General features: G+C 34.5%; 2 protein-coding genes across 4 annotated transcripts; one reads left to right on the plus strand and one right to left on the minus strand.

Annotated features, from left to right (window-relative positions):
• The first annotated feature begins 477 nt into the window (after nt 1–477).
• On the plus strand, nt 478–2,514 carry LOC131009798 (syntaxin-related protein KNOLLE-like). The gene is made up of 2 exons (XM_057937205.1): nt 478–501; nt 2,218–2,514. The coding sequence occupies exons 1-2, from the start codon at nt 478–480 to the stop codon at nt 2,497–2,499; spliced, it is 306 nt and encodes a 101-aa protein (XP_057793188.1). The 3' UTR covers nt 2,500–2,514.
• Nucleotides 2,515–5,294: 2,780 nt separating this feature from the next.
• On the minus strand, nt 5,295–23,511 carry LOC131010602 (isoamylase 3, chloroplastic). Of its 3 annotated transcripts, XM_057938198.1 has the most exons (24): nt 23,086–23,511; nt 22,945–23,011; nt 22,797–22,880; nt 22,218–22,372; nt 21,699–21,792; nt 20,397–20,633; nt 19,096–19,200; nt 17,924–18,028; nt 16,455–16,589; nt 16,281–16,367; nt 15,429–15,486; nt 12,929–12,992; nt 12,225–12,324; nt 11,069–11,169; nt 10,116–10,167; nt 9,688–9,750; nt 9,502–9,591; nt 9,348–9,420; nt 9,062–9,141; nt 8,081–8,185; nt 7,894–7,992; nt 6,835–6,896; nt 5,793–5,901; nt 5,295–5,638 (listed from the first exon to the last, which is right to left on the minus strand). In XM_057938198.1, the coding sequence occupies exons 1-24, from the start codon at nt 23,157–23,159 to the stop codon at nt 5,525–5,527; spliced, it is 2,313 nt and encodes a 770-aa protein (XP_057794181.1). In that variant the 5' UTR covers nt 23,160–23,511; the 3' UTR covers nt 5,295–5,524. The 3 variants fall into 3 exon arrangements, 2 of the variants coding, with proteins under 2 accessions (XP_057794181.1, XP_057794183.1); XR_009096622.1 differs by lacking the exons at nt 5,295–5,638; nt 5,793–5,901 and having other exon boundaries at nt 7,894–7,952; XM_057938200.1 differs by lacking the exons at nt 21,699–21,792; nt 22,218–22,372; nt 22,797–22,880; nt 22,945–23,011; nt 23,086–23,511 and adding an exon at nt 21,312–21,425.
• Nucleotides 23,512–23,629: the final 118 nt, after the last annotated feature.

Genomic DNA, 23,629 nt, shown 5'->3' on the forward strand with positions numbered 1-23,629 from the left:
TGGAGACCTTCTCTGTTGCTAGGGTTCAATCCCCATGCATGGTTTCTCTTTTCTCAATTAAAATAAATAAATTGCTTGGATGTTGGATGTAAACTAAAATTTTGAATAAGTGAATAAGTATATATGTGTAATATTTAAACACAAAAATTTGGGTGCAATTGGGTGTATCATACAATCGGATTGATCCGCATTCAGACCCTAATCTGCATCCTGATGATCCGAATCTGCATCCTGACCGAAATCGTGTAAATGACACTGTCTATAATTAACACTATTCGGTTATATAAATGACGATGTAACATTTTAAAATGTTATAGTGACATTTTCAATTTTTAGTGTCATTTAAAATATTATAATATCATTTACAATGTTGTAGTTTTATTTATACGCAGTGTCATTTATATAACCAAATAGTGTCAATTATACACAATGTCATTTGTACAATTGAATAGTGTCATTTACACGATTCGGATCATGATGCGGGCTTTGATCACAGTGCAGGTCAGATGCGGATTAGGATGCAACCCGATTGTACCCAAGACCATCTCATATTTAAATTGGAAGCGGCATTTTAAATGAACAATCGTCATATAAAACGTTAAATTTGATTCTTAAAGTCGATTTTCCAAGTATATACAACTTTTTGAGTAGGCTGGCCCATTTCAACTCCTAATTAATATGGACAACCAAAGTCTGGCTTATGCTACAAAAAAAATAAAAAAAATAAAAAAAAATCAAGTTTACATGTGAAAGTCACTTCCCAACTATTTCTATCTCTACTCGAGCTTAAACTTTTTGTATGTTGGCAAACTTTTTTACAAACTCAAAGTTTGAGCCGAACTTATTTATAAGTTTTCACTAAATTAATTTGAATATGCTTAACAAATTCGAACTCCAAGTTGATTTACAAGTTGTGCTGGAACCATATGTCTGCATATTTAAAATAATGCCAATCTATTATCGAACTTATCCAATCCAAGATAATATAACTAAAGGATAGTTAGAGTTGCACAAATCTCTATAAGTTCGAACCTATATATAGAAAAGCTCAGCGACTTTTAAAATACTTATTACAAATAGACGAAAATGGATTTTAGCATCTTTTTTATTTGAAGTTGTTAAGCTTTGCTACAAAAGCGCCAACTCTCCGTTACGTTATCCAAAATAATATAAATTCTCGACTTACCTTGAGAAAATATATCATATGCTATCAATATTATTATTAATAATTTTTTTTTTAATTTTTAACATAATCTAACCTCACGTCTATTTTTTATTAACAAAATCGTTAATTTTTGTTGACCATACGTGCAAAAGTTTCACGCCACCGTACGACTCTTTTTTTTCATGGCTCATACATGCCAGGTTAGCGATCTATGTACTACCAACAAAAGTTAACAATTTTGTTAATAAAAAAATATAAATAAAGACTAGATTATTAAAAAAAATTAAAAATACTGAGTTTTATTAGAATATTATTGATCTTATATGATATTTTAGATAAGTAAATAGTTTGAAGTTTTTTGAATAATTAACCTTACAAATATGTAATTATTTGCCCCCCGATAATAATTAGAGAGTATTTGTCTCTATATGCAAGTTGCGTAACACCTATCTAGTAGAGTAGTAGATAGGATGGAGAGCCCTTCTTACTTTAAATTCAGTGATATATAATGCATAATATATACTCCCTCCGTCCGTGAATTAAAGCCCCATTTACTGTTGGGCACGGAGACTAAGAAAGCTGAAAAAGGTGTTGTAGGTAAAAGATAAGGGTAGTTGTTTACTTTTTGCTAATCTTTACTTAAGAAAGATGTATAATCGGCTGATGACTCCAGATCTGCAAATCGGAGCTCAATTACTATATTCCTCATACCTGCAAATATTACACGAAATTATACTAGATTAATCAGCTGAAAGCAAAAACTAGATTCATCTCACGAGAGTGAAAGCAAAAAAACAAATAAATAAATGAATGAATCATTGCGCATCGATTCAGGCCGGAGCTCAATTAATCAGCTGATGAGTCCAGATTCAGGTAAAATTAATCAGCTGATTAATCGGCTGAAAGCAAAAAGTAGATTATTCATCTCACGAGAGTGAAAGCAAAAAAACAAATAAATAAATGAATGAATCATTGCGCATTAGTCAGCTGATGAGTCCAGATCTGTAAATCGGAGCTCGATTAGTGATTGAATTTATGGTTTTTTGTTGTAGGAGCACGGGAGGGGGAAGGTGGTGGAGACGGTGGCGGAGATACAGGACCGGCACGACGCGGCGAAGGAGATCGAGAGGAGCCTGCTGGAGCTGCACCAGATATTCCTGGACATGGCGGTGATGGTGGAGGCGCAGGGGGAGCAGATGGACGACATCGAGCACCACGTCGTCAACGCGACGCAGTACGTCGGCGACGGGACGAAGAGCCTCAAGGTGGCGAAGGATCACCAGAGGAGCAGCCGGCGGTGCTTGTGCATCGGAATCATACTGCTTTCCATTTGAGAGAGAAAGCCTAAATTAATACTCCCTCCGTCCACTAATTCATGACCTAAGGAGCAAAACACGGGTTTTAAGAAAAAATGTATTTTTATTAGTTGAGTGGAGAAAGGGACCCACAATTAATGTATTGTTTATTAGTTGAGTGGAGAAAAAGTGTATTGTTTTGGGACCCACCAATTAAATATAAATAAAAACTTACTAAAAATGGATAGGCCTTGAGTTGGTGGACGTCCCAAAAAGGAAAGAAGGCCTTGAATTAGTGGACGGAGGGAGTAGACATAAATTTATTTTGCATTAATTAAGGATGAATACTTAAATCTATAATTAAGTAGGTTAAAAAATTAGGTGGGATAATTAATGGCAAAGGGTAGTAATTTAAAGTAAATAGGGAGGGTAAAAGGGTACAAAAAGGCAAATGGGGCTTTAATTCGCGGACAAATATTTAGAGGTAAATGGGGCTTTAATTCGCGGACGGAGGGAGTACTTGTGAAGGTATATAATGTAAATCATAATGTAAGATAAGCATGAAATTCCGTCTCTGAACTTTTTTTAATAAAAATAATAGATGCTGTTGCCCTTTCTTCATTCGACTCATTTTGATTAAGTCAAGCATTTCGCAAGCATCTCATCCCACCGAAATATGAAACATAGTCTTTTACAATCGTCACACCTCCCACTATAGCCGCATAAAGCCGACGCAATTTAATAATTAGTCACTTTTATTTAATAAAAATAAATTATACCGGAATTTATTAATTCAAGAATATAATATATATGCCCTCCGATAAATACAATTTCGGCATAATCATATTTAATTCAAATAATAAACCAACATTAATTTGACAATGATGCATGCGCAAAAGAGTCAATTAGTTATTCTAATACATCACTATTTATACAAATCAAAGTAAAATTTACTAAAACTGTTAAGAATAATCTTACTCAGAACCGATCACCTACCCACCGTGGGCAAGCATAACATGCCCACCACTGATGTGACAATTTTAATTAAGAAAGAGAATTAATAAATCTTACTCTAATTAAAATTATCTTACTATAATTACAATTGCCACATCATAGTGGGCATGATATGCATGCTCACGGTGGGTAGGTGATCGTTTCTGTAATCTTACTTAAGGTGATGGAGTTATTCCTATAAAATGACAGATATTAAAATTAGTCTAATTTCTCTCTTGTCCACGTGTTATTACCATATTAGTTGTCGACAAATCACCGCATGCTCATCTCAATCTCATCTCATCAACGTCAACCGCCAATTCTTCGTAGTATTAGAGCACTCCCAGCAGATCACCTAAATGCATCACTAACTCTAAATTTAGGCAAAAACAATTGAATATGAGATAAAAAATGCATCCAGCAGATCCCCTAAATTGGATGGGGCCCACAAAAAATTTTACACCTACCTAAATTCAATCTTAAATTTACACCCACCCTAAATTTATTTTAAGCTTATAATTAATAGGGCCCACACATAATTATTGTTTTTATGTAGAAAATAGGAGATCTGGTGTATGCATTTATAAAATCGAGATCCTAAAATTAAATAGGGAAGCTTTAGGGAGAAATATAGGAGCATAAGTTTGGGATTTCTGCTGGGAGTGCTCTTACAATTACAAATTTATAATGTGAGTGATGCTAAACAATTATATTATAATCCCTCATAAATTAGTTAAATAGATTTTTTTAAATTTATTTAACTGATTTTTTAAAATAAAAATAAAATTTAATTACTTTATTGTATTATTATCTACATTATACTTTTTCTTTTTTGGTAATCTTTTGTAACTTCTTTATTTTTATTAAAAAATAAAATAAAAATAAAAAATATTCTTTAAAAAATAAGTACAATATAGATAATACAATAAAACAATTAAATTCTATTTTTATTTTAAAAGATAAATTAAATAAGTTAAAAAAATTTCTATTAAATTAGTTTGAGATTGGCCACAATATAACTTCATAAATTTATTATTATAATAATGCACCGAAATAGATACGATTACTATACGTAATTACGGTACACCCCAAATGTAAACAAACAAACAAACAGATAAAGGTTCAAATACCAATACGAAACTATTGTTAAAAAAAGCCGCCAAAATAGCGTCCATATATAATCTAAGTTATCTAACTAACTAAGTTCTATAGTATACACTCTTTGTTTTGGAAAGAATATGCATACTTATAAGTTATAATTGAAATGCTTGCAAATTGCAATAGATCAATGTGGATACAATTTAATTTAGATACTTTTAGGCATCGTGGTTTACAATAATCTTACTTGTATAGTAGACAATTGATCTTCTTTTTTAAAATTCAAATAATCGATACATTACTAAGAACGAACAATATATTTTGATAATAGCTTAGATAAATAATAATAAAAACTAATCGACCTATATTTTGTTGGATCGAACAATGTTGAAAATACTCAAATCATGTGTAATGCATACAGATGTTGTATTTCTGTTTTGTAAGAGGGGGATTTATGAGGCAACCTAATAATGGTTCTTTGCAACAGTTTTTTTTATTCAAGTTGCAGAAAATTACATTTTCATATCTAATAAAATCAGTATTTTTAACCTTTTCTTCTATAATTAATGTTTAGCAATTTACAACTGAACTATGAATTCAGATTACATTTCACTACTAGCACTTCTAATTTGGTTGGAAACAGTCAGAAATCTCCATCCCAAATTAATTTTCGTCTTCATGTTGAGTTCTTCCGGAGCAATCTTTCCAAAATAAAGTAAATTATATCAAATTCCCAGAAAGAATGGCCTAAAATTTGTACGGAATTATTGGCTCAATCAAGAATCTGTTTTGACAGTGAATTTGTGTAATCTTTAATACCTTGTGTTCTAACTTCAAAATTATTTCAGCTGTTAAAACTAAATATCCTAGCTCTCGCACACTAATATCTCTTATTCAGGGTTGAACGAGATTCATTTACTTGAAAAGAATCCAACTCCACTTTCGACCTCAAAATGCAGCAAGCAGCATCTATCTACAGCTTCGCTTCAAGAACAATACAAGAGTAGGGGGCCACATTATATGTCTCCTTTACGCCTGGAGCGCCCTCTGGGACGATGTCACTTGGGGACTCCAGATTCGTATCCACCTACGTACAAGTTCCCATTAATTGTTGTACGAATTCAAACAGATAACAAAATGGTAGAACTTGATATTTTATTGACTACTTGCAGTATTACAGATAATCCAGGAAGTCTCATTCAATCAGGAAGGTAAAGTGAAATATTATTGGAAAAACTGACCACACGAAACCACCGTCTTCCTTGTGGCGGAGAGGGTATAGAAACTTTAACAAAGTAGTCATGTGCATTGAATGCCACATAAATATGACCTCCATTGTCTTCATGCAGCCTGAAACATCACATATATATATATAAATAAGAGAGAGAGAGAGAGAGAGAGAGAGAGAGAGAGAGAGAGAGAGAGAGAGAGAGAGAGAGAGAGAGAGAGAGAGAGAGAAAGAGAGTAGTCAATGGTGGACTTCGCCACATAAAACTTCTGGCAGGGAGGTCAAGCAAATTGGCACTCTTAGAAAACCAAGAACCCTCTAATTCCATAAAATTTCATGTAGGGAGGTTAGGCAAACTGGGACTCTTGGACAACCAGAAACCTTTGTTTGTTGCCCTTTGACGAAACTCTATAAGCAATCCGGACCTTTGTTTAGACTGTCCACATGTCCCAGAACCTCACAATCTAATCCTGGTTAGTAAACATTGCACGCCAGAAAGCCACCAGACTGTTCAGAAAGTGAAATCATAACATCTCCATCTATAAGCTGTTATGTTTCCTTATTTGATCTATCACTCCATTGTAGATTGAGACAAAGATGTTAGCACTTCTACAAAGGTGTTGGATGTGAGTAGAAGTCAATCCCTTCTTTTCCTGATTTAAGGGTATATTGTTGTTTATGGAAGCAAAACATAAATTAAGCCTCCACTTTTTGCCAGGAGTGAGCAAAAACTGACTGAAAACAGAAAAACTGAATCATTTAGAAAGGATTTGGTTCTGGGAATATGAAGTTGATCAAAACCTTCTTTCTCTGAGAATTAGACCTAGCAAAAACTTTTCCAAATGCCCTCATGTACTAGGTGCAAATGCTTGTTCATCTAATATCCGGATATGTCCTAGTAGTTGTTTAATGAATTTCAACAATTCTGAAGCAAATTCAATAGATTAAAAACAAAATGTCAAATTTAACAGCAGTGCAAGGAATCTATAACAAATGAATGAAAAATAAAATCGCGGGACATCTGTAGTATGGAAAGGCGAGGGATGTATCCTTACGTAAAAGCGAGGAATTTACTCTCATAATTTTCCCAGTTATCCTCATGCCATGTGACTTCATGCTGCATCAAAATAATGTCAAAGCATTCTTAAACATGAAATATGCAAATGTGAACTGCGTAATAAGAGCATTTAGATTAGCATGAAAGCTCTGACAAAAACAACTAATCATACACCCCTAGAGAGGTACTTTAGCAAAGGGCCGTTCTGAGAAAAGGTTGTTTGGCATGTCTAATTCATCTGTAATGGAGAATGGGTATGGCGCTACCACCCACAAAACCCAGGAGCCCTTTCAAATAGGTAACTTTTATCTAGTTATTTTCCTTTTATTGCACTCATTTACACTAAAGCACTACATGCTCGAGTGAAACATTCCTTTATAGAAAATAAGAACTTTTGTGTCGTACATAGCAGTTCAAAGGGTAACTAGAGTGAGTGAGTTAGGCTTGCCAGCTGCTGCAGACCTCTTTACAGGTTAACTTCCTTGTGGTGTTTTCCCAGACAATCAAACATAGCTTCCACTGTTCGGACAATCAGCCTCATTGGAATATGGTTATGCTATCTATTGCAATCTCAAACAGCATAGTGATGCCATAGTGACTGAAAGCTATCTAAATGCTTATATTTGTGTCACTTTTCTGCACATAATGTCTCAGCCTTCCCAAATGTATATATGCTTCAACTCCTAACAATATTGATTTTGTGAATACCAAACCAAACACACACCCTATATTACAGTCAAAGTAGTCATCATCTAAACCTATGTTCTTAGTTTACTCAATTTACTACGCATTGAGATTGAGCTGTAACAGCCAAAAGAAGTACATGCTACTTGCCAGAATATGTTACTTTTTAATTTTTATATGGCTAATAATAGAAATTAAAATCATATACGACCCAAAACTCATATCAAACAAGAAGTGTCTCGCCTATTATAAAGATGCTGAGTTCACAAAAAAATCATTTCTACTCAAAATAAAAAACACAACAGGGTTGATAACTGCAGAATATTTATCCATAGAATAGATAAATGCAAATAATGAAAAATAAAAAATTTACCTTGTCAATGAAATTTTCTCTAGCAAAGACATGACGACTCCGTCTGAACTTAATCATCTCTGAGAAAAACCGAAAAAGATTGTCTTTCTTATCCTTCAGCTGTCTCGTCAAATTACAAAGTTATCTAACATGTTCAAGTAGGAAAGAGAGACAAAGGTGAGGGAAAAATTATAGGAAAAACACATACTTGTCCCCATTGGAAATTATTAAGAGCATTGTCGTGTCCGTAGCTATTATTATTTCCAAAACGAGTGTGACCATATTCATCCCCCATTAGCATCATAGGAGTTCCCTAATAACAAAGACCCGGTCAAACATCACTGATAGATCAATAGATTTTGAAGTTCCAGAGTTGTGGAAACCAGAGCCAGAAAAGATTTGGATATCGTGGTCTTTTACAACAGAAGTACAATGGACTTATTTCCTCCATAAATAAACACAGAAGGGACTTATGAAAAGGAAATGTAACTGGTCATTCTAGTGTTTGGATGAACACAAATAAGCTGCAAATCCAGTGACAGAAAGCACAAATAGCTAAGATCGAGAGTTTATACAGTTTAGTGCTAACATGGCTTATGCTTAAATATCACATGCTGTCTCATTACCAAAAAAGTGAGAGACTACAAGAAAAAGAAAGCGCATATGATCAGTAGAAAACTTAGGACTCAGTTTGCACTTTGCAGTTGTGCACTCTCATTTTGTCAACCAAAAACAGGAAATGAAAAGGAGCAACCCATTCTTTTTGTTTTTTCGCTCTTCCCTGATAATAGACAGTTTATATAAACAGAAATAGGCATAAGTGTGACTAGGGGAGAAGAGCTCCACCCATTCTCACATCTTAGAGAAGCTACTCTATAATCTTAGTAAAAGAGACAATAAACTCATTCTTTCTCAGTGCATAATTCAATCCTACTAAAATAGATCAGGCCCCGAACTTCCTTCTTGAAAAGTATTGAGATAAAACCAGAAAAAGGATCAATATTATCTCCACTCTAAGAATACCAAATATTTAACTGGAAGATTAAGTTTTCAACCAAAAAGAAATTGAAATTGTTAAAACCAGTTACCTCTCAGATGACTACTTTAGGATTTTACTTATGCATATAGCAACAATATTTCATGATTCACTAATACAGAGATAAATCTTAGAGAAATTGAAAGTGTTTACCTGGGATATCATCAGTGCTACTTGGAAGTTTTTCATTTGCCGTATACGCAATGCCTTAATATTCGGATCTCCAGTTTCTCCTGATATGAACATAGTAAAGGATAAGACAGTAGAATTACACAAGAGACTCCATTTTCTTAAACAATCATGACTATGTGCAAAATAGTTACGGCATCATGTATTGTGTGCAACGTTATCTGCATACCACTAAAATGTAATGATAAGAGACTGATCTATGAGTGTTTGTTCATAAGAAAGAAGATTTATATATGGAATCCAGATCTACCTTCAAAACCACAATTCCAGCTAAAGTTATCATTACATCCATCATTTCCACCTTCTCCATTGGCATCATTGTGCTAAAAGTTTCAATAATGGGATATAGTGAATATAGAGTTGATATAAACCAAATTGATGAAAACCATAATGACTAGTGATACCTTATAGTTGTATGAGACGAGGTCATACAATGTAAAACCATCATGGGCAATTATAAAATTGATGCCATGATATGGCTTGCGCTTATTGACCTAAAGTTAACAAACAATCTTAGAAGCAGAATCATCAGGAAGAACATTCCTTAGCATAGATGAAAGAAAATAAAATGCCATGAGCTTAATACTTACTCGGTACAGATCAGCAGAACCAGAAATCCTAGTAGCAAAGCTTCCTTTCATACCAGTGTCCCCCTATTTTCAAATTAAACAAAGGTTGACATGATTATTCAAATAAAAGTAACTTTGCAAACAAATGAACATGTATGGAATGCTTTCCTTTTCAGATGTGGCGCATTTTCATCAAATATTAATTTAAGAGTAAACAGATAATATTGTTTTACTATTATAGACGAACTAAGATTACCTCACTCTGGAGGTAGTAAACTACAGTGAGACTGAGTAGAGTTAAAATATAGGAAAGTTTGTCCCCAGTCAATATATTATCCAGCGAAATGTTCCCATAAACATCTTTTCAGTGAATCTAATTTATGTTTATAATTTCAGGAAATCAAGTACAGAATATATCATCTAATTGAGAATTTCTCCACTTGCAGCACCTTTATAAATTTTCTAATGTCATCACGGTATATTCCATTCCATTCAGCCCACCTGCATGCCAAAAATTCACACTGTGATGTTTGTCTTGGTATGTGTTAAGTTATACGTAGAAGAGAAGAAATAAAAAAATCGAATTACTGACATTGATGGCTTATTTAAGCTCTTAAAATGTAGTGCACACTATTACCTATTAAGGTTCTCTAATATGCATTGTCCGGCCTCTACATGTAATATTGGCTCAGAATACACAGTCTAAGGAACCCCAACTTGAAAGTATTTTTAATTTGAAATGTCAAAACAAAGAGAAAGGAAATGAACAATTGATTCAAAAAGAACTCAAAAGAACAATAATATAACTGAAAGAAATTCATAAAGCCAAAGAGAAATTTCCACAAAAGAGGAACTCTCCTGCCGTGAAGATCTAAAATCCTAGACAATCTTTCCCTTAAGGGGCAAGAGTCGCAAGACCCTTCTATTCTATTCAGCCTGGGTGCAAAAAGGCCAGGGCCTGAATCCTAATCAACCAAACTAAATAACATAACTGAATAAGGAAAGAATTAAACTAATAATTATTTATTAAAATAACTATTAATTGCCGCTTGTGCCATAATGCACGCCTCCTCCTCGTCCTCCTCTCTTCTTCTTCTGTTCGTTAAATGGCTCTCTAACAGAGATAATGGGGAATATCTACCCACTAACAGTTCTCCAAGTAGGACCAAATAACGTGAGGATAGTAACTTGAAAATCAAGTTCCTTACAAAGCTCAAGTTTAAACATCCAAGATGTCAAACTTTTTTACTCTCTACGAAGATCTAAATACGCTAGGAAAATTTAAAAAAATAAAATAAAATAAAAATAAAAATTACAAAATGTCCTCACCTCATTCATGATGTGCACATCTGTCGTAGACTCTATATAAAAATAAACAAAAAGTAAAAATTGCAGAAGTTACCTATCCCAGTTCGGAAATTTTCCAACAAGATATAGCCCTCCACAATCCCAAGGTTCTGCAATGATCTTACATCTTGAGAGGATACTATCCTTGGCTATTGCCTGCATAAGAACACTCAATACCTCACATGCATACGACTAAAAAACAATTGGAACTCCCAGGGACCACAGGGTGGGCCTAGTATTGACAGAATAGCACAACAACACAACAGGCTCCACTAACAAGTACTCGGTGGTTACCCTTGCTTTGCCAAAATAGTTAATCCAAATTGCTACAAGACAAACCTACAAACATCCATTCTCTGAACAACATAGGGCATCAAAATAATACTCTTGTGAATTGAAACAAATTTGAGATAAGATTATTTTATTGTGATTGTTGCTTTTTTTCCTTTGTTAATAAAGGAAAGACAACTAAGCAGTATCACACAACTATTGGATAGGAACAATCAGCATAGTTAGTGTTGCAGCAAACGTGTTTGAGGAAATGAGGAACAAGTACATGGTGTCATCACAGCTATGCGTAGTTGATTACATGCAAAAAGGAGATGATGGTGGAAGACTAATCAAGAGAATTGAATCCCAAGACTTTAAACTTTGGGCCTCTAAATCCAAAGAAATTTCTTCTACTAAAAAGGCTTTATTCTTTGTGCCAATCTATAAGATCATACATAGGAATCAAGTGAAACAGAGATCAGTGGTTCTTATACGGTAGTATATTAACACGCAGAAGTATAGAAGATGTACCCTTAGTCCTTACAAGAAATTTGGATTTATCAAGTCGTTACAGAGAAGTCTCTCTACAGACCTACAAGAATATGTACTTGACAGGTAAAGATTAATCTACCTAGCTATATATGTTACTTCTCTAATTCACAGGAAAAGCAAGTATGGAGAAGGTTGATGGATTCTCTAAGACTGGAGATCAGACTTTGCTCTCTTTTAACTTAATTTAGTGTTTGATACACAACTATTGTCAGGACATATAGTTTTGACAAAAACCTAGAGGTCAGGAAGGGGAGACAAGACAATAGAGAAACCAATTCAGAGCAAAAGGAGTATAAGACATTAGAATTAACACAAGGTAACACTTGTAGTTACCCATGATATCAGAAATTATAAAGTTCCAATCCCAATTTAAGGGTGTTATAAATTACCCTGATCAATGGGGGAGCACTGAGGGGAGAACCATCAGTTCCTCGACACAGCACACTAGCCAAATCAAAACGGAACCCATCCACGTGATACTCAGTGACCCTACAGTTAGAATGTTGAATGCAAGTGTGAAAATCTAATTTGTAAACACTTGATTGCAGTAGCAACAGTTCAGATGCAGAAAAAAATTTAATAGTTCTTTCAAGCTACAGAAAGGTTATCGAACAGATATCAGCATTTTCATCTTGATGGTACATAAAAGAACTAGAATATGCTATAATTAAGAAACCAAATCAGAGATCACTGAAAATGTATTTCAATTGAAAAAGTCGCACTGTACAATTTCCAAACAGTCCTATTGTAGATTATCGCACAGAGAGTTACATAGTTGATGGTAAATCAATAACCTAAAAGGTTGACACGATCAATAAGATTATCATGATCACATCTTTTCCTCTAATGTAGTTCAAGACCAGAACTTCCTTGTTTCAGTTTGACAGAAACTCAAATCATTTGAAAAGACATTTGATCCTTATGCACTTACTGGAAAATGGATGTATACAAAGTTGAAAATTGCATTTTTTTTAATGCCAGCAAGTTCAAAGACAAATATAATGTGAGAAGATAATTTTTATGCATATTTAAGGTACGATCAACCATACAGGACACCTCCAAGGTTATAGGATCAGTATGAGTCAGAATATACCAGTGCCGCAAGCTGTCAAGTATCAGTTCCATGACGACAGGATGGTTGCAATTCAATGTATTTCCTGGACACCAATATTTTGGTTACAGTAGACAGATATAAACTTTCTTAGTCAGCTATTTAAAACATTGATTTCATGATCATAAATTCAAGAAATCTGAGGCAAGCAGCCAATATCAAGCATGCAGGATGCTCAAATTTTTCTTTGTCTCATCAATGGTTTCACAATCAATAAGTTACTTCAATTTTGTACCGTGCGGGAACCACTTCAGCATATACAGTTGATCATTTGGTCCTAACCAACCTGAGTTGAATTTTTTTTTTAGCTTCCAAGTGCACGCAGGTCTACTATTTCTTCTCATCCTCATTTCAAATTGGATATCCTTAAACCTAAAAATTGTCAATTTTACTGTCGTTTTAAGGGGAATATAATATTGCAAGTTGTAATGGATTGTATGTACATCCCATGCAAAATCATTACAAGATAACCATTTAATTAAATGCACTATGTTGAATGAGTAACATATAGTAATTTTAATAAGCAGGGGCATACAATACATGTTTCTTTTTTTAAGGGTAACATGTACATTCTATTTAAATAAGAAAAATAAAATTACAAAGGATTGGAATTCCAAATAGAATTATATTGTTGTTATGTCTCCTAGTATCAAGTACAAGGAAGGCTTTGAAACCTTTGTGGTTTGAAACCCACCAGGAACCCTCAATCTAATCATCTCCCGTACCTCATCAATGCATGCCCTCCAAGTTTCTGCAAATCCTCTTATTTGAACCCCGCAGACCAACATAGTGTTGGAACAACTGATCACCACAATAATTGAGCCTTTTCCAAATGAAGTTTCCAGGTTTATTTTTCCTAGATAAAAGCGAATCCAATCTTGTGTTGTTGGTGGAGATTTTATAACCTTTCTGGATTGCACATTAGCATAGATGAGAGGGCGTTATTGGGCATTAGTGTGGAGGAAAATAACCTTAGGAAATTGAGAGAAGATAATTGGTTGTAAGGTCGGAAAATGGCCTATTACATTGTAGACATACGAATTTTAAAGAAAAATAAATATATTTTTATTGATTTTATATCTTTATTTAGATTTGGAATCTCATAAAATACAATATTAGATGAAATATTTAACACAAATACTCATGTGCAACCGGTTGCACCGTGCAACTGGTTTCCAAAATGACACTACTTCATTCGAGAAATGACACTTGAACATTTCCGAATGACACTACTTCAACATACAAATGACACTTGAAGCAAGTGTCATTTGTATATTGAAGTAGTGTCATTCAGAAACCAGTTGCACGGGAGAGTGCCTCAATATTTAATTGGTAGATACTATATAGATGAATTTCTTTGACATAAGTCAAATCTTGATAAGTACTCCCTCCGTCCCCCAAATAACTTCCTATATTTCCTTTTTGAAACGTCCCCCAAATAACTTCCTATCCATTTTGGAACATTACCCCACCACTAATAATACTTTATTTATTTTTACTTTTCAACCTTTCACCATTCTCAATACTAATTATATTACATTTTTACCATTTTCAATACTAATTATAATATTTTTTCTCCACTACCAATACACTTAACAATTTTTCCTTAAAACCTGTGTCATCCCCTACTAGGAAGTTATTTGGGGGACGGATGGAGTATGTTTTACAATCTTTGATGCTTTGGCTTTTGTTATTCAGGTGCCAAAAGGAAAGAAAGTTTTATTGAACGAGAATGAGAGTTTTTTATGAGATGTCTGAGACGGAAATGGCCTGCGAGCTAAAAATAGGATGCGGTGCACTTTTGTTAAAATTACTATTCAAAGTCTATGGAAGTGATTTCTAAAGTTTATGATGATTTTCATCAACCAATAAAGGTCTCAGTTAGAAGTGATGATAAAGTGGGATTCGATAAGGATGTCTGGATGGGCGACGATTCATTTTTTTGCTATATCCCTCTTTATATGTATTTCTTCTTTCCATCATAAACCTAATATTTCTTTTAACTCCGATTCATAAGTACGCCCCTTGGTTCTTGTTTGAAGTGGAATATCACCAACTATTGGAAGGAATTCAACTTATAAAAGAGTCGAGATGATATTAGAAAGTGGGATTGGATTGTTCAGGTAAGTTCTCATGCAAATACTTTTTTTGTCAAAACAATTTCTTCTATGAATCCATTATTCCCTTTGCCCTCTTTAGAGCTGCTTGGTGGGCCTTAAACCATAAAGAATTAAAAGCCTCCTTTGTTTTGGGTGTTCCTAGAGATTGATGTTGTATCAGCAATTAGGATGACTTCCACTTTTTGGAGATTACTCGTCCCTTTGTAATACCAACTCATTAATTTTTTAACAAAATTTGTGTATTATATCAAACATGGAAAATAGTAATCACCAACATATTCATTTGACCAGAAGTTTCTCTTAAAAGATGGCTTGGTGTCACTAATGTGCATTAAAAAGGAGTTCAATGATAAAAAGATTACCACAACCAGAGAAGTTCAACAACTGAGCATTTTGTTGGAAGTCCATCATGTAATAAACCTACAAAAAATTTCAAAACATTACCAAGAGATAGGAATCAAAAAGAAAATAAACTCATTGTATGAAAATCTCTTGCAAAACGGGTGAATATCTATCATTATTGTTAATATATATTATATACATCTCTCCTTATATTATTTTTGTTGTTATCTGGTATTTCCTAAATTGAAAAATGTTTTAGAGTTAGATCTTTTTTCAAAGACACACTCGGCACAAGGATGTGGAACTTTTTGTTTCTAGTATTGATGTTAGCGGTTGGGCAGGAGAAATCATGAGTCAGCTTTATGCTTAGGCAGGCTCTTGGCTTCTGTGGAATCTTTCTAGTTTTTTTTTTTATCTCTTTTCTGTTTCAGTTAATCGTCGTTTATTTCCCTCGACAAAACCCTTTTCTTTATCATATAATGTAGAAATTAACAGTAAACTTGAATAGCAGGTAATAAAGCGTGTAGAAATAAAGATTCAAATACCTCCAACATTTCCACATTGCATTGGATTCGGAAGTTCAATGGTCATTAGAGTTGTTAATAACAACTGCTTAAACCATTTCAGAAGTAACCTCAAATGTGTAACCATGTATTACGTGTACAGATTCATATATAATTCTTTATCAACAATATAAATAGTCCAGAAGAGTGATTTGGGGGGAATCAAGCATGCTTTTATTCAAGGAAATTTTCAAGTCAAATCAATTAACATGACCTATGCTATGTTTCGGATAATATATATCGCACATGGTAAGACCCAGAAAAAAAAGAAAAAGAAAGTAAAGACTAACTACATTGCAAGACATTCACCTTGTTGTCTATGCCACGAAATGAAGTAGTATATGGATGTGCATCATCAGCTTCGTTTGTATGATTGTAAACAACATCCAAAATTACCTGGGATATATTTAAGCAACATAGGCCAAATGAAGAACTTTGTTTTACTATTAAACGTAGGACAAATTATTGATTTAGGAGCACTACCTCAATTCCAGCATCATGGAAAGCCTTAACCATCTGTTTGAATTCTTGGGAAGCATTAATTGGTCCTCCACCATTGCTTGCATACCGACTCATAGGTGCAAAGAAATTTACAGTTGAATAGCCCCATGTATTGATCTTGCAAACAATAACAGTTAAAGCATCACAGGTAAATTTTTTTGGAAGTACTTGCACAAAGCACATGCAAACCTTTGACCAGGATTGATCAATTTTTTGATTACACATCACAAATTTAATAGAGACCCCCTTTCAAGGATTACAGGCTTATTATTCAAAATCTGCAGCTTGACTATGTTTTGGCTCCAACTCAAACATCACTAACAGGATATATACCACCGTGATGGCTAAAATGCCCAGAGAATATATATAATAGGTATGAATTGATGACGACAAGTACAATAGCCTCTGTATGCCAACATCAATGAGTCATCCAGATTGTTTCTCTCTTGACATGAGAATAATGCTTCAAGGTTTAACATTCAATTATGATATTCTGTCCATAATCATATATTTCTTCTTAGCAATAACTAACATAAAAAACTTATTTGCTAGAAAGGCACACCAGGCTCCATACATATGTTGGTGTTATACCAGGCGTACGTTGTTTGAGGGGGGTTATAGGCTTCTAGTAACTGGAGTAAGAATAGAATGTTATTGCAAGACCAAGCACAGGGTTCCAGTCTTATATTAAACTGCAGGGAGTATGTGAGATCCTATATTTGAAAGTCATCCCGGAAAAACCTGAATGACTCACAACTGTGTACATCATGACAAACTAAGCATACCGAAGTGGACAGATATTTTACTAGTATTTTATTAAAGAAAAGCACAACATTTCTCTCATCAACCCATTTTCTATCCAAGTCGTGACCCTCTTGATGTTCTTGGAAAAGTGCCCACAACCCTGCATTCCAATTCCATAACATAGTCCTAAAGTAGCAGAGAGGAATGATGTCTGTTGACCAGCTCAAGGGAGGGGTTAAAGAAGTTTTCAACATGAATTTGTACTGTTAGGTACCTCCTTTTTCTGATAGTTACCAAGTTAAAGGGATTTTCTTCCTTTCTAGCTTCCTGGTAGATAGAGTAAACTTGTGATTAGGGAAAGTAAATACTTTCTGTTGTTGTAAATTATCATTGCATTGTTTTATCTAATCAAGAACCATCTTTGACTTTTTCTACTCTTAATTCATGAATTCAAATTTCTAGTATTGCATAAAGAGAACATGCCATGAAAGTCAAGAATTCAAACATATCTAGCTTCCATAGTTAATGACCTATCAAAAGCATTTAAGTGCAAGCTGACCATCCAAGATGGACAGCCCCGCATCCATCGCGTGAAAGATTTGCAGCACTTAAGTAAGGTACAAAGATGAACCCTCATCACAAGTAAATTGAAGCCACAGATTGACTCACATGATCAATGAATTCATACATAGAGTCAAAGTTCATACCAAGTGCTCTCTTGCATTTGGGCGCCTTTGGAGCTCCATCTCATCAAACTCAAACACAGGGAGCAACTCAACTGCATTGACACCAAGCTCCAAAAGATGTGGTATCTTCACGAAATTGGATGCATATTTCATTTAGTAAAGCATACATCATTCAAGGAAGGAATAGAGGATACATCTGTATGAAAAGATGAAGGTGTGATTTCTGAACCACTACTCTCTTCCCTAGTATTCATGCTCCACTGAGTATATCATGTAACAAACATAATAGTTGTAAGAGCCCAAAATTATTACCCCACCGCCTCAGCCCCGAAAAGAAATACAAGAAAGAAAAAAAAACTAGGGATGGCAACAGGCAAGTCTGTCTGGACCTACTTGTTTATTTTTTAAATCATATAAGGTACATTTTATGATAATGTTAATTGAAAAATAATTTAAAAAAAATCAGTAAAGTAATATCATGTCATACATGTACAAAATTAAAAATAAAATAAAAAAATAGGACGGGTGAGCTTGAAACAAAATCCACAACCCACCCCACACACTGCTTTATTCTTCAAAAACCCTCTTGGTAAGTCAGGTCTGGGTTAAACCTAGACTCATAGCGATCTTTACTTCCAATAGGTTCCTCTCTATCTCTCTGACACACCATATACATAGAAATGGAGAAAGTTTTCCAGATGTTTAATTCAGAAACTTACATCCATTGCTTAGTTCAATTCGATTATTATCTTATATGTGGATGCAAGTGCAAGAACAATGAACAGGCGTAGCTATAACTCCTTAATTATCCTTCTAAATTGATAAGAATGTGAAATTGACACTCAGGTCTTTCGGCAAATTTACAGAGGCAGGAAAATTAGATGCTAATTTTTTTGTGTTTCCAACATTAAGAAATAAATTCTTTTTCCAAATCTATACAGAGATTTTAAGTTGTATAGTACAAACTCACTGTGAAAATGAAATTGGCAAAAGTAGGTCACCAACAAATGGGAATTGTTTAAACAGAATATGAGAAATTAAAACCAAAAATCAACAATCAGCTGCAAATTAAGAAAAGTGAACTATACAGACTGTTAATTAGAATAGACAGCAACATGCAGCTAAGGAAGGAACGATATAATAGGAATAAAAGGGAAAAGAGCTTTAACACTTTGAAAACATGAAAATACTACCTTCTCTATCATGCCAAGGTAGCTGCCACGTACATGTAAATCCAATCCACTGGACTCATCAGCTGTGAAGGCCCTTACATTCATTTCATACAAAACAAGATCTTTCTGCAAAAGCAGAATATAATTTTTGCAGTCAGAATGCAAAAACTTAACTGCACAAAATTTAGAAGAATCTAGAGAAACACAAAAACTACAAATGCACATGTAAGTGGCAAACTTCGAAACAGTTATAATACTTAAGATAAGATACTACTCATATGAAAAAAGGTTGCATGTCATTCAACAATTTGGTAGCAAACGGGCATTGACACAGTCATCGACTTCTACTGGACACTAGCAAATTCCAAACCATCAGCACACAGCCGGCCATCTTAAAATCGAGAACCTTATTCATCTTAATGATATTTCAAACACGAAATTGATCATCACGGGTTTAAAAAAATTATGAAGTCAAAGTGAAACTATGAAGGTGTAAGGTTTTGAGACTCTCTACAGTCTACATACAAAGCTATGCATAGCTCATGAAGCACGTTCATCCCACTCTCAAACGTAAAAATCAATGAAAGTGATAAATAAAAGGATTAATTGCTTGTAAATACACGAAGCATACCCAAATTTCAGTTTTTAAACCAACACTATTTTTTTGTCAATTAATACATAAACTGTGAGTTTTGGAATTTGGCCCGAACTAAAATTTTGGTCACATTTAATCCCACGTGGACGCCAGAATTTTATTACGTGGTTTCAATTTAAATTGCCACTTAGATTGCCGCGCCATAACCAACTCATATAAAAAATATCATGATTCCGGCGTCCACGTAGGATTAAATGTGGCGGAAATTTTAATTTGGGCCAAATTCCAAAAAGTTCAAAGTTTATGTACTACTTGACCAAAAAAATAATGTTGGTTAAAAATCAAAATTTGGGTATATTTCATGTATTTATAGGCAATAAACCTAAATAAAATTATCAAATAAAAAATAAGTATCAAGATTAGGTCTTTAAAGTATAGTCTCCACATGACAAGAGATGAAACAAGCTAGATTCTCTCAATTTCTAAATCATATTGCATGAACACAAGATAAAGTTTGCATAACAGGAATTAAAGGCTCCCATTAACCAGAGGGTGAGTGTAGAAAAGAGAAGCATGCAATCATGATTTAATCCACCTAAACAAAACAAAGACACCAAATAGCAGTAAAAGCATTCTAGTAGTGTCTTGAACATTCAAATGGAAGATCTCGTTAATATTCACTAATAACTATATCTTAAGAGACATTTAGAGGACTTAGATCACTAACCTCATGTATATTTGGAAGCTCATAGTTCTCTCCCCAGTCAAAAGGCAAGCTATCAAAATCATATGTCCCAAAAAATTTAGACATCTTATTGCTAGCATCACCGAAGACTCGGCGTCCTTCAACCAATTTTGCATATGGATCAAGTAAAACATTGTTGTAATCAAAGCGATGTCCTTCACGCCAATCTCGAGGGCCATCAACACGGTAACCATATAAGACATTGCTACGTGGCAAACCCTATGAAATAAAAGTTTCAGAATCAATTTAGCAGATGAAGGGAATCATGTACAAAATACAACACAATTGACCCTACTGACAATAACAACAAAGCAAAGATCGACTATAAAAGCAACAAAGTCAGCTCTCACAGAATATTGTTAACAAATTATGAGTACAGATTAAATACTATCTGTAACAGTCTCTCATAAGCAATGTTAAACAGTATTGGTGATTCATTGAAATCTCTTCATAGGCTGCCCTTTCATCTGCTGAGTTTAGATAACACATACAATTGTTTTCTACATACATAAGAGAAATTAGTTTGCTATCATTCCCCTAGCATTCCCAGATGGAAAAGATTTTCCACAAGAAAACAAGCATATTATTATTATTATTATTATTATAGAAGTACAAAGGGATGAGGGGTCCCCAATAAAACAAGGCCAAACAAACTAAAGAACACTACTCACTCTACTGTCTAAAATTAATCCTCTCCAGCACCTCATTATCAGAGTCCTGCAAGTTTCAATTGTCATCCGGCAAAGAAATTATGCCAATGAAACCCATTCTGTTAGCAGACCATGATTCAAGGCCCCAGAAATTTATGGATAAGTACATGGACAATTGATGTAAAATAAAGGCAAACTTTCCAGCAATCAAAAAGAGACTTATCTTTAAATTGAACTAATGCCTTACTTTTTTTTGCATCTTTTGAGGTTGGTTTAAGCTTCCCACATCATGTATACGACAAACATGCAAACAACATTCTCTTACATTGTTTCAATGCAAATTACAAGCCAAAACCGTGTGTCTGAAGTATCAAACAAACTAACTTCACACCCTTACTTCAGTAAATGCTAGACTCCTGCGGGACCTTGTAACTTCTGGAAAACTGAGTCATCCTTTTAGGTTAATCTCTACTCCTCTCAACCATTGAGTTGAGGCTCTTTCTAAACTTCTCTGATCACTTCCTTTCTCTTTTTCATGAAATCATATGATGAAGAAGAATCTAATTGGAGCAGATATATAGAACTAAATAAGCCAATTTGCTAATTTCATTAAAAACAGAAAAAGGGAGACTACCTCAACACAGATGTGCCATATATCTCCAGTCTTATTTACTTGCGAGTCCAATGATAATTCAACCATCCCTTCTTCAAGTTTGTTATGCATTCCCCTGAAATACAAATAATGACTTGGGAATGAGTAAAAGCATAAAATGTTAACAATTCACAGGCAGAGGAGTGAGGATAACCTAAAAAATTACCCCGTATTACAACATCAAATATGCCCATTACATTATAATCATCTAAAAGTGCTAAATTCATGTTAAAAAACCTTAAATTATAAGAAAAGAGGCGTCTTTAGTTTTTTAAATAGAGAAGTTTAGATATATCAACAACAAAGCCAGTACACCAGAATGGCATGGGGGAAAATGGATGGATTTAAAAAAAAATTGCCAACATTTAGGATTGATTGAAAACAAAACTAAACTAAATAAAATCATGGATTCCCATGTGTAGGGTAGACAAGATAACAGAGACTGACCAAGAATCAAATTAAAAATCAGTTGAAAGTATGAGCTAGAATTTAGAATCTGACCTCTCTTGCAGAATTAAGCAGAGCGTAACTGTAGTAGCATTTTCAGAGAAAATCGCAAAATTAGTTCCAGTTTCAACTTCCGACACTCCTAAAGGGTGTGATTGTCCTGGGAAAACTTTCAGCAAGGGACCCTCTGTTTTCTGGAGTGCTTGTTCCTAGAATTATGTGGCAATAATCAGAAGAAGCAATCATTTTGCAAACAAGAGCACCTGAAATTGTCTCAACAAGCTGACACATACCATGATACTAATATCCCAATGAGACAATTTATGAAAGTGTGATGAAATTGATTGAAAACCCTGATAAAATATACGCGAGTCTACAAAAATAATATTGAGAAAATTACTTATAATGTCCTTGCAGAACGATCGCACAATCTACCTATTAACTCAACCAGTGAAGAGCATAAACGGTACATTTTCAAAACACGTCTCAAATAAGACGAACCAATAGGCGCACCCAACACATTACCATCAATATTGCAACCCCTCTATTAGGAAACTCTAGAATTAAACAAATTCTGAAAGATAAGACGCCGAAATTAAAACCACACATACAAGAAATCATCATCAGCCATACCTCTATCGCCACACTCTGCTCACCAGCTCGAGTTGCGTGCACAGATGAACCCATTCGGCGACTTCCACCGAAATCTTGTCTGACCTGAGCCGAAAATCTCACAATTTTAGAAAATTCACACTTGAAAAAAAATAGATTAGGAGCTTACCTCACTGAAAACTCCCCGCTGGCAAGCTTTCAAGTGCGACGCTCTATCACTTGATTCCGGTCTGCAACTGCACTCGGGAGAGAGAAATCAACCAAAGAAGAATGCATCAACAATAACAGAAACAGTAGCAACCGATTTTACCGGACGGAAGTTGGGCGGGAGGCGAGAGCGGAATTGCCGTTGCTCCAAAGAGTAGTGGAAAGCTGAAGCGTCATTACTCTCCCGATAAAATCAAACCTGCGAAAATCAAGTTAATCGCAGCTTCCTCCAGTGAATTCGCTGAGATATTTGTTTCTCAGACAGCGACGCGTAATCTGATCATTATCATCAACGAATCACGAATTCCGATTTCACGGCTTGCAAGAGAGAGAGAGAGAGAGAAATGGGAAATTGCATGTGAGTGTATATGGAAGTTAGAGCTGCGTAGAAGAGGAGACGTTTCATGTCTGCCACGTGAACGAACGGTATGGATTTGGGGCCTCTGTAATCTTTATGGCACGTCTCTTCTATCAACTCCTTTTTTGTTTTTACTCTTAAGATATTTTCATTTTCTTATTTCCTACGTGACTTGCGTATCAAAAATATTGTAAGAGCATCCATAACGCTTACACGATAGCCCTATCGTGTAAAAGCTCTATCGTGTAACCGTTGCAGACTCGGGTTACACGAGGGCTACACGTTCTAT

The sequence above is a fragment of the Salvia miltiorrhiza genome, chromosome 2 (assembly GCF_028751815.1).
Source record: "Salvia miltiorrhiza cultivar Shanhuang (shh) chromosome 2, IMPLAD_Smil_shh, whole genome shotgun sequence".
Taxonomy (NCBI): domain Eukaryota; kingdom Viridiplantae; phylum Streptophyta; class Magnoliopsida; order Lamiales; family Lamiaceae; genus Salvia; species Salvia miltiorrhiza.

What these genes read in the sequence shown, in the direction of transcription:
- LOC131009798 (XM_057937205.1), top strand. Translation starts at nt 478, where the DNA reads ATGCGGGCTTTGATCACAGTGCAG. An exon ending in GGGCTTTGATCACAGTGCAG is followed by an intron (nt 502 to 2,217) that starts GTCAGATGCGGA and finishes TTTTTGTTGTAG; the next exon opens with GAGCACGGGAGGGGGAAGGT.
- LOC131010602 (XM_057938198.1), bottom strand. Translation starts at nt 23,159, where the DNA reads ATGACGCTTCAGCTTTCCACTACTCTTTGGAGCAACGGCAATTCCGCT. An exon ending in TGCTTAATTCTGCAAGAGAG is followed by an intron (nt 21,793 to 22,217) that starts GTCAGATTCTAA and finishes TTTGTATTTCAG; the next exon opens with GGGAATGCATAACAAACTTG. An exon ending in AAATTTCCGAACTGGGATAG is followed by an intron (nt 10,168 to 11,068) that starts GTAACTTCTGCA and finishes TTTGGCATGCAG; the next exon opens with GTGGGCTGAATGGAATGGAA.